This window comes from Cebus imitator, unplaced genomic scaffold, assembly GCF_001604975.1.
Source record: "Cebus imitator isolate Cc_AM_T3 unplaced genomic scaffold, Cebus_imitator-1.0 Scaffold708, whole genome shotgun sequence".
NCBI lineage: Eukaryota > Metazoa > Chordata > Mammalia > Primates > Cebidae > Cebus > Cebus imitator.
In genome coordinates, this window is record NW_016108023.1 from 378,605 (window position 1) to 389,549 (window position 10,945).

The following is a 10,945-nucleotide window of genomic DNA, read 5'->3' on the forward strand; positions in this document are numbered from 1 at the left end:
GAAATAAGTAAAATAAATAGAAGAAAAAGAAGAAAGGAAAAAAATAAGAAGAAATAAGTAAAATAAATAGAAGAAAAAGAAGAAAGGAAAAAAATAAGAAAAGTAAAAGATTACACGGAAAAACAAGTTGGTGGAATTTGCAGATGGGAGGAAAATCCAGGTACGATGTGCGTGTTTCAGGGATACGGGAGGATCCGAGGAAGAGGCCCGCAGAGGCTCCCTGCGCAGATGTGAGAATAGGGACCTGACCGCCCACCAATTCCCAACAGGCCTTAGAGTGTGAAGATCCTGAGACTTTTAGCTCATTCCTAAACGTAAGAATTTTGTGTTTCTAGGAACCGAGATGTGCACCTGTTTGCAGCGCTGATCACAGAAAGAGTTAAGATCGGCTTCATGGGAGACGGAGCGAGAATGCAGCCTAAAAAGGCAAGGGCTGAAAAGGTGGAAGATTTAAAAACCCACACGTAGCCTGGAAGGTCCAATCCTTATGACGTGAGTGAGCTTCACGTAGGACATTGTGGGGAAGAGGGTGCCCAGCCCGGTTCCCAGCGTGTTCCTTTGGCGGGATGGACTTAGGGACAAAACTCATAAAACATGGAAGTCACCGCCCTGTTTCTATTCGATTTTAAGTTTAAAAGAAAACATCTGCGTTTCTCTTCATTTTCTGAAGCTCCTGTGCAGAACTATAATAAGATTTGATGTAGTGAGCCTCTATGCATCAAGAAAGGAAAAGCTCATGGAGCTGCAGGCAGGCAACCTGCCACGTGAGCGAGAATCCCATCATGGTGGTCGCCTGCCCGCGGGGCCAGGGCAGCGGCGATGGAAGGCTTTGCTTTAAGGCTGCATCTTAGCAGATAAACAAGTGCGGTCAGGGCGCTCTGCAGGCCTGGGCTGCGCTCTCTGCTTGCCCCTAGGTCTTCAGCTCATCTGAAATGGGAGGTTCAAAGAGACAAAAAATAATAATAAAAACATAAACTGGCACTGGGTCTGCTTCTGCTGTGCGCTGGGGTCCCCCCTCCACCCGCAGCAGCAGGGAGGTGTTAGAAAGAGCTGCTCTGAGCGAGGAGATAACGGCATAGAGGCTCAAAGTGGGACAGTGGGAAGTGGGAACCGACATTAGGGAGTGGAGGGAGAGGCAGAGGAAGGCAGGGAACAGGGAGGGTGGGAGGGAGGAAGGAAGGAGCGATGAAGAAAGGAAGGGACGAAGGCAGAAAGAGAGGAAGGGAAGGAGGCGGTCAGGAGGTCGGAAAAAGGGAAATGGGGAGTCATGGAAGGAAGGAGGAAGGAAGGGAAGAAGAAGTGAAGGAGGAAGGAGAAAGAATGAAAGAAAACAAATTAACAAAGATGGGAAGGAAGGAAGAGATGGATGAAGGAAGAGAGGGAAGGAGGAAAGGAAGGAGGAAGGAAAGGAAGGAAGAAAAGAAAGAGGGAAGGAGGGAGAGAGGAAAGAAGGAAAGAGCGATGTAAGAAAAGGAGAGAGGCATGAAGAGAGACAGGAAGGACAGAGAGAAAAAAACAGAAAGGAAGGCAGGAAAGAAGGAAGGGATGGAGGGAGGAAAAGGGAAGGATGGAGGGAGGAAAAAGGAAGGCAGGGAGGGATGGAAGGAAAGAAAGAAGGAAGAGAGAAAGATGTATGTAAGAAGAAAACAGAAGAAAGGAAAAGATAGAGAAAAGGAAGAGAGAAAGAAGGGGAAAAAGGAGGAAAAGAAGGATGCATGGAAGAAAGCGAGGGAGGGAGGAAAAGAGGGGAGTTCCGGAAACAATGAAAAGGAAGGGAGAGGGAGAGATGAGGGCAAAGGAAGCAAGAGAAAAGCCGGGAAGGAAGAGGGAAAAGAAGGAGGTGGGGAAAGAAAGGAGGGGGGAAGGAAGAGAGGCGGGCAAGAAGAAACGGAAAGAAGAAAGGAGGAGGATGAAAGGCGGGGAAGAAGAAAGGGAAAGGAGGAGGCACGGAGAGCCGATGGCCCACCTTGCCAAAGCCTGAAGAGACCCACTGTGAGCTGGGGACCCTGGTAAACGGAGCAGGAGAACCAGCCAGCATGCTCAACGCACAGCGTCCTCAACACTCCGTGCCAACCGTGGGAAGCTGGGCCTTGTGGGAAGCAGTCGGGCTCCATGCGGTTAGTGGCCTGAGCCAGGTCCTGGGTGCAGCCAACACACCCAGACGCACAGTCGCAAACCCGGAGTGCACGGGAGAAGCAGCTTAAATAGGCCCCTCCCTATCACGTGGGCAAAGACCAGGAGAAGCCCCAGCACCACAAACTCAGATTGGTAAAGGAGGAAGGGAGATTTACGCAAAAGTAACTGTGGTCTTTGCTATTAAAAGTAATGGCAACATAGCAAGACTGTCGCTACAAAAAAACTGTAAAAAAATTAGCAGGGAGCCACCACACTCAGATAACTTTTTTACATTTTTTGTAGATACGGGTCTTGCTATGTTGCTATTACTTTTAATGTCATAAACAGCAGTTACTTTTACACCAATCTATAACAGAGAGAGGCATGTGATTCCACAAGGTGTGGGTGTTTCTCATCTGCGTGCCCCAAAACTGAACACTGCAAAGCTTCTCAGTAAATCTATTATCAAGACACAATATTCGATGAAGGCATCTCCTCCTTGGAAAGATACAGAAGACTCAAGATATCTACCCGCTTGCCTGAGAATCATTTTAATGAAAATTCAACAAACAGCACAAATTTCAATCCAATGACACAGTCTGGGAAGATGGACCTGTCTTGTAGAATAAGGGTATCCCCAAAACTGTGCCTGGTTTCTTGAAGGACCGGGGCATGCTATACTCACATCCGTCTTATGACATCTCCAAGCTCCCCTTGAACCTGCGGGGCTGCCACATCTCAAAATCACCATCCCAGCAATGAAACCCATAATGCAACCCTGCCACAGAGGCTGAGCACTCTGACATCTTTTGTTTTCCAGATACTCTGATCCAACATCTCAATTCTATGTCTACTAACGGAACTGTGTCACGGAGATGACACGGTTTAAACTCATCTTATAATTTAGGTATAAAAAGCAAGATGTGCGTGGAAGCAGTTGGGGAGATCCTCTTTTGAGGTAGGGTCCTGGTATTTCTAGAACTGCGCCTTGTTTTCTTTCTGACATAACGTGAGGCATATCTCCCATTATACGGGACTTGATATGGTACAGTAAGACCAAAGGGCCTAATCACAGAAGTCTGAAGCACCAAACTTGCTTCTCTTGTTATGCTTTTTCATTTTCTTTTTGGCCTTTTGTTTTGTACATTTACAAAAGGCCGAGAAAATCCATCCCAGGACAAGTAGAAAGCAAACCAGGAATTGAAAAGTTGGATCTTCTGTTAATTTGGCATCAGAATAAAAGACTTAGGGAAAATATTAGAAGGAAATGAGCCTGGCGTCTCAGCAGCATAAGGTGAGTCTTGGACTACCCTGAGCCAATTCTTCAGAAAGGATGCTTAAAAATATATATATCTATATAGGTATAGGTATAGATATAGGTATTTTTATATCTAGAGACAGGGTCTCCGTCTGTCGCCCAAGCTGGAGTGCAGTGGTGCAATCATGGATCAGTGCAGCCTCCAATTCCTGGGCTCAAGCAATCCTCCCGTCTCGGTCTCTTGAGTAGTTTGGACCGCAAGCACACACAAGCACTCCCAGCTAATTTTTTACATTTTTTGTAGAGATGAGGTTTCACTATGTCACCCAGGCTGATCTTCAACTCCTGGGCGCTCAAGCAATCCTCCTTCCTTGGCCTCCCAAAGTGCTGGGATTACATTTGCTTTAGTTCTTGGAAAATCTAGGGAAACTGTTCCCACCCAGTGAGAGCTTTCATGTTTTGTGCCTGCCCCAGCTCCTGCAACAAATGAAGAAAGGTAATGCTTCCACCCAAGATCGGCACCCAGGGATGGCGGTTGGGGGTGGATAAGGTGAAGACAAATTGTTTTTCGTTTTCCCAACTCTATTTCTAAATTTTTCACAAAATCAAGTCTGCTAAGCCTCCTGAATGCTTTCCCAAGTTTGTGTGTCCTAGAATGTGATATGGTGAGGCTCTGTGTCCCCACCCAAATCTCATCTTGAATTGAAATCTCTCATGACCTCCACGTGTCAAGGCAGAGACCAGGTGGAGGTCAGTGAATCGTGGCAGAGGTTCCCCCATGCTGTTCTCATGGTAACAAGTGAGTTCACAGGAGATCTGATGGTTTTGTGTTTGGCAGTTCCTCCTGTGTTCATTCTCCTTCCTGCTGCTGTGTGAAGAAGGTGCCTTCCACCCCCTTTCCCTTCCGCCATGACTGTAAGTTTCCTGAGGCCTCCCAGCCATGCTGAGCTGTGAGTCCGGTAAACCTCTTGCCTTCATAAATTACCCAATCTTAGGCAGTTCTTTATAGCAGTATGAAAACGGCCTAATACAGACTGTGAATATGAAATAGCATTACAAGATCTCAAAAGTTCCTATGAATCCCATGCACAAGGTAATAAAAATCCTTTGCAACTTGTGAATCCAATTTGGGCTGACCCAAAGATTTTCAGAGAATCATCCATCAGAGATTTTGTAGTTTAATGCCAAGTGTTCAACAATAGTCTGGGATTCTGAAAAATAGCCAGAGGCTGGGCACGGTGACTCATGCCTATAATCCCAGCACTTTGGGAAGCCAAGGTGGGTGGATCACCTGAGGTCAGGAGTTCAACATGTGGTCAACATGTCAAAACCCCGTTTCCACTAAAAATACAAAAATTAGCCAGGTGTGGTGATGTGCACCTGTAATTCCAGCTACTCAGGAGGTGGTGGCAGTAGAATTGCTTGAACCCAGAAGATGGAGGTTGCACTGAGCCAAGATCGCACCACTGCACTCCAGCCTGGGTGACAGAGGGAGACTCCGTCTCAAAAAAAAAAAAAAAAAAAACAGCTGGAGAGTTTGAGATAAAACATCTAGAATATTACACACCCTGTTCTGGTAAACAAGCCTTCATGACCTCCTGGTCGAATATCATGCTGTGACTTGCACAGTTTCAGAAAAAAAGCAAAACCATATGTCTTTGAAAAGCAAACACAAACTCCCTTCCATTGTATCCCTACTGTTTTAACCTCTCCGCTATTTGTAAAAGAAGCAAGAGGGAAGAAGAGTTTGCTGTTTGCTTTTTTCCCACATGCTTCTAACTGGAGGTCTTTTATAGGCATCTCCCTGAATGTGTTCGTCTGTCCATTTGGTCACCATTCAACACTGCCATTCAATGAACCAAACATCAGCCAGGCGCAGTGGCTCACGCCTGTAACCCCAGCACTTTGGGAGGCCAAGGCGGGCAGATCACCTGAGGTCAGGAGTTTGAGACCAGCCTGACCAAGATGGCGAAACTCCATCTCTACTAAAATAAAACAAAAATTAGTCTGGCATGGTGGTGCATGTCTGTAATCCCAGCTACTCAGGAGCCTGAGGCAGGAGAACACGGGAGGTGGAGGTTGCAGTGAGCCGAGATCGTGGCACTATTCCAGCCTGGGCGGCATTTCCCACAGGTCCGTCCAGCAGGTGGGAGGCAACTACCTTCCACGCGCTGCCCAAAACCCCACAGCAAGCAAGCTGCTCATTTAAAGTCTTGAGATCCGAATGCTGTTCAGGACTGTCGGTTTCACTATATAATGTTTGTGGATGTCAATGATGGGTGTGATGGAAGATTAAGGGGAAACTCCACCCCTACATTCTAACTTTGTTGACACCAGCAACTATTCAAATCTTTGAGGAATCGCACGAAAATCTTCAAGAAGCAGTGCTACGGGCAGATGGCATCAGTGACCAAGAATGAATAAGGACTTAAGATCCAAATAGGCTAAGAAGTTCAGACACCCAGAGGCTTGAGGGACCCCAGAGGCTCCTGCATAGAAGAGTAGCTGTGGGCCGGGCGCGCTGGCTCACACCTGTAATCCCAGCACTTTGGGAGCCTGAGCCAGGGGGATCACTTGAGGTCAGGAGTTTGAGACCAGCCTGCCCAACATGGTGAGACCCCTGTCTCTACTCAAAATACAAAAAAATTAGGTGGGCGTGGTGGCAGGCAACTATAATCTCAGCTACTTGGGAGGCTGAGGCAGGAGAATCACTTGAACCCAGCGGGTGGAGGTTGCAGTGAGTCGAGACTGCACCCCTTCACTCCAGCCTGGGCGACAAAGTGAAACTCTGCGTCAAAAAAAAAATAAAAATAAAAACTAAGAGTAGCCATCCCTGGTCCAGGGGATCCCTGCAAACCACACTGCTTAGTCATGCAAGAGAGAAGGCACGCCCTAAATCCAAAAGCCCAGTGATGCATGCACGCTAGCTATGTTCAAAAAACCGGCGCTTACTGACTTCACAGCGGACCCTAAATGATTTAGGGACTTTTGAATACAAAGTCCCAAGGAGCCTGCCGATTGACCTAGGAGGATTGCAATCGTGAATGGACCTCCAACTTCCCAGGTCCCAGGTACCTGTGGGTTTTCAGTACTAACAGAAAGGGACTCCGCTGTGCTGGGTTTGAACTCAACTCTCCTAGGCGGGGAGAGGACCATGGCGGCCCCGTGGGCACGGTTCTCCTCGTAACGATGACATCAATTGTAAATAACATGGCAGGAACCACAGGAGCTAAATGTCTTCCGCCTTCCTCTTTGCAGGGCAACCGGTTGAGGCTTTCCTGCAGGGTCGTCTCTAACCCTCACAACAATTCTGCAGCGTGTATACCAACCGTTTCCCACTTTCCACATGTAAAACCCAAGCTCTGCAGCAGTCAGGAACTCGCAGACTTTCACACAACACAACACAACGCAGAACAGCCCTGGAATCGAAGCCAGAAGGTGCGATTCCAGAGTTTCCGCGGTTTCACACACGATCAGCCATTGTGCACCTGTTTCTGGCCAGCCCGAGTTTTGCTTCTGCCTTTTAAAGAAAGCACAATTTCAAATCGGCAAGGTATGAAGGAGAGGCGCCAGCTGAGTGAGCCTTACCGTTTTCTTTGAAGCACAGCTTCTTTTTCTGGTAAGCAATGAAGCTGGAGATGGCTCCGGCCACGGCGACCACGATGGCCCCCACGATCCCGGGGATCACGCCTGGGGCATCGGCTGCAGGAGGAAGCACATGGCATTGGGATTGAGACACGTAAGGTGCAGAGGAGATCCCAGCAGGTGCTTGCTGGCACAGTCAGTCAGTCCAAGAGCACCAAGAACCTCAAAACACGTGAGATGCCTGAGCTGACTGATCTGCAAAGGGAGCATGCTGGGAATGGCACACGGAGACTCAAAGCAGTGCACAGTCGCCGGTCGCCACTCGTGGTGGACACACCTGGGCCGAGTGCAGCGGGGAGAAAACAGACATGAAAAGAGGCCAGCGAGGTGCAGGCAGAAGCTCGCCAGAACCAAGGCAGGGACAAAGAAAGATGAAGACATATGGAAAGGGAGAGCTGGGGCCGGGCACGGTGGCTCACACCTGTCATCCCAGCACTTTGGGAGGCCAAGGCGGGAGGATCACCTGAGGTCAGGAGTTGGAGACCTATCTGGCCAACATGGAGAAACCCTGTCTCTACTAAAAATACAAAAATTAGCCAGGCGTGGTGGCAGGCGCCTGTAGTCCCAGCTACTCGGGAGGCTGAGGCAGGAGAATCGCTGAACCCAGGAGCTAGGAGCTGGAGGTTGCAGTGAGCCAAGATCGAACTACTGCACTCCAGCCTGGGTGACATGGCAATTCACCATCAAGAAAAAAAAAAAAAAAGAAAGAAAGAGAGAGAGAGGTGGGCATCTAAGCAGGAGGAGAGCCAGGTAGGGGCAGGAGATGAAGAAAAGACCTGCGATGCTTGCTGCATTGTGATAACGTTTTGTGCCGTTAGAATGCTCCTTTTTTACCCCCCGAAAGTGACTTTGGGTTTACATGCAAACATTTTAAATCCACCTCTATCTATTTTATTATTATTATTGTTATTATTTTGAGATGGGTTCCTGCTCTGTCGCACAGGCTGGAGTGCAGTTGTGCAATCATAGCTCACCGCAACCTCAAACTCCTAGGCTCATGAGATCCTCCCACTTCAACCTTCCGGGTAGCTGGGACTACAGGTGTGCACCACCATGCCTGGTTAATTATTGTGATTTGTAGAACTGGGGTCTTGCTATGTTGCCCAGTCTGATCTCGAACTCCCAGCCTAAAGCAACCTGCCTGCCTCAGCCTCCCAAAATGCTGGGACTACAAGCATGAGCCACCACACCCAGCCTATTTTTTAAATGTCATTCCAGCAATAATTGTTTTTTGTTTTGTTTTTGGGAGACTGAGTCTTGCTCTGTCACCCAGGCTGGAGTGCAGTGGTCCACTCTTGGCTCACTGCAACCTCTGCCTCCCAGGTTCAAGCTATTCTCTTGCCTCAACTTCCCAAGTAGCTGGGAGTATAGGTGTGTACCACCATGCCTGGCTCATTTTTTTTTTTAATGGAGTCTTACCCCAAGCTGTCACCCAGGCTGGGGTGCAGTGGCATTATTTCAGCTCACTGGAGCCTCTGCCTTCTGGGTTCAAGCGATCCTTGTGTCTCCCAAGTAGCTGGGATTACAGGAGCGTGCCACCACCCCTGGCTGATTTTTGTATTTTTAATAAAGACGGGGTTTCGCCATGTTAGCCAGGCTGGTCTCGAACTCTTGACCTCAAGTGATCCTCACAACTCAGCCTCCCAAAGTGCTGGGATGGCAGGTGTGAGCCACCACATCCGGCCAATGAAGAGGTTCTTAATTCCATATGCCACATGTGAGCTTTAGAGGCCCCTTCTCCAGACAGAATCTTCTCCGCCCTCCACGAGGGGCAGGAGAATTGTCTGACTTCCAGGAACATGGCCTGTGGGCAGTGTCTTCAATCGACCAGTCTTCAATGTGTGCAGAAAACAGTCATGGAAAGATTTTTCCAACCTAACTACCCCTCCCTGATGAAGTGACAAATTAAACATTAACTCTCTAGAAGGCCAAGAATGACAGCCTGAAATAAACATGCCTGACGTATGTTTTCTTAGCAACTGTTTCTCGTGACCTTTGCAGTCCTAGGTGAGGGCTACAGACAGATTACTACCTCTTGAAAGAAAGCCTAGAATCCAAGAACTGTATCTGTAAAAATAACAAATACCCAAAGCAAGGGTAGACTACCTTGCTTTGGGCATTTTTCTTTTTCCAAAAACATTCGTTGGGTATTTTAAGAATCCGCATTTTAACGCTGATTCAAATGGCACACAGGTGTTAAAGTCTTTGGCCAAATTAGTATCTCTTCTGCCCAGGACGTTGCTTAAAACTAGAGATTTTGTTGGATGCAAAGTCCCTGAAAATTTTAGGCACGAGATACTCAAATACAAAGCTACTGTCCACGCCCCTCCCTCTCTCGTCTCTCTTCCTCTCTTTCCCCTTTTCCTTCCTTTTCTTCTGTTTCTCCCTTTCCGACTTCCTTCCTTCCTTCTTTCCCTCCCTCTTTTCCTTCCTTCCTCCCTCCCTCCCTCCCTTCTTCCTTCTCTCCATCCCTCCTTCCATCTTTCCTTCCTTCCTTCCTTTTATTCTTCCTGCCTACTTCTCTCTTTCTGTCTCTTTCTGACCTCATTTTTTTTCTTTGCAGGTATAAAGGCAATTCTTTCTGTCATGTTCTTGTCCCATCTAAGGGAAAGGGTTATGAAAAAGGAGGCAGGAGATACCTCCCTGGCACTGCCATGGAGAACACAATGCCTCTTACAGCCAGCATGGGAGCGACCCCCATCTCCACCTCCCACCTGGTCACTAGCGTTCTCGAGGACCCAGTGCAACCCAGGAGAGGGCGTCTCACATTTCCCATCCCTAGGATGAGTGTGGGTCCTTAATCACAAGGACAAGGCTGAGCGTCAGATCGCCAGCCAGGGCATCGTGGGAGCAGGTGACGGAACTGAAAATCTGGCTCACTTGGGCACCTAGAGCTGGGCTGGTTTGCTGGGGGGACCTGTGCAGCTGCGTCATCAGGGGAGTGCTTGGCACAGAACACCCGTGCCTGCCGCCAGTACCTTCAGGAGGCCGATGCCCATGCAGCCCGTCTGCTCTCAGACATTCTGCTTCCCCTTCTCAACACCATGTAGGAGAGACAAGAAGAAAGAAGGCAGAAACCAGGGGCACCTACCCTGCTCCCCTTCTTTCCCCTGGCTCCCTCCGCCATGACCGCCTGCTGTTCCTGCAAGACAAAAGCAACATCTGCTGACAATCTGCACCGGGAAGACTTGGGGTCAGAGAGAAACACACAGCCAGGGCCGGGAAGAGGCTGCGGTCCTGCCTCTTCTTCTATGGGGTGCGTGTTACACAGCTACAGAGTAGGGGTCCTGTTATACTCTATGGGGGTGTGTGTTACCCAGCTACAGAGTGGGGGTCCTGCCTGCTACAATCTAGGGGCATGCATGTTACATAGCTACAGAGCTGTGGTACTGCCTCTTACACTCTATGCATGCGTGTTACCCAGCTACAGAGCTGGGGTCCTGCCTGCCACACTCTATGGGTGTATGTTACACAGCTACAGAGTGGGGGTCCTGCCTACTACACTCTATGGGGGTGTGTGTTACCCAGCTACAGAGTGGGGGTCCTGCCTATTACACTCTATGGGGGTGCATGTTACCCAGCTACAGAGTGGGGGTCCACCTGTTACACTCTATGGGGGTGCATGTTACCCAGCTACAGAGTGGGGGTCCTGCCTATTACAACCTAGTGGCATACATGTTACCCCAGCTACAGAGCTGGGGTGCTGCCTGTTACACTCTATGCATGCGTGTTACTCAGCTACAGAGCTGGGGTCCTGCCTGTTATTCTGTGGGAGTGCATGTTACACAGCCACAGAGCGTGGATCCTGCCTGTCACACTCTATGGGTGCATGTTACTCAGCTACAGAGCTAGGGTCCTGCTTGTCACACTCTGTGGGGGTTCACATGACTCGGCTGCAGAGCTGGGGTGCCGCCCGTCACACTCTGT

The 10,945-nt window shown here is 49.0% G+C and overlaps 1 protein-coding gene across 1 annotated transcript in view; it reads right to left on the reverse strand.

The window, feature by feature from the left end:
* Nucleotides 1-10,945, reverse strand: part of CD99 (CD99 molecule (Xg blood group)) — a 66,937-nt gene that overhangs the window by 6,969 nt on the left and 49,023 nt on the right. The window contains exons 8-9 of the mRNA XM_037735023.1: nt 10,110-10,160; nt 6,962-7,075 (exon numbers count right to left, since the gene is read on the reverse strand). Of these exons, the coding sequence (XP_037590951.1) occupies nt 6,962-7,075; nt 10,110-10,160 (165 nt within the window). The remainder of the gene's footprint in view (nt 1-6,961; nt 7,076-10,109; nt 10,161-10,945) is intronic.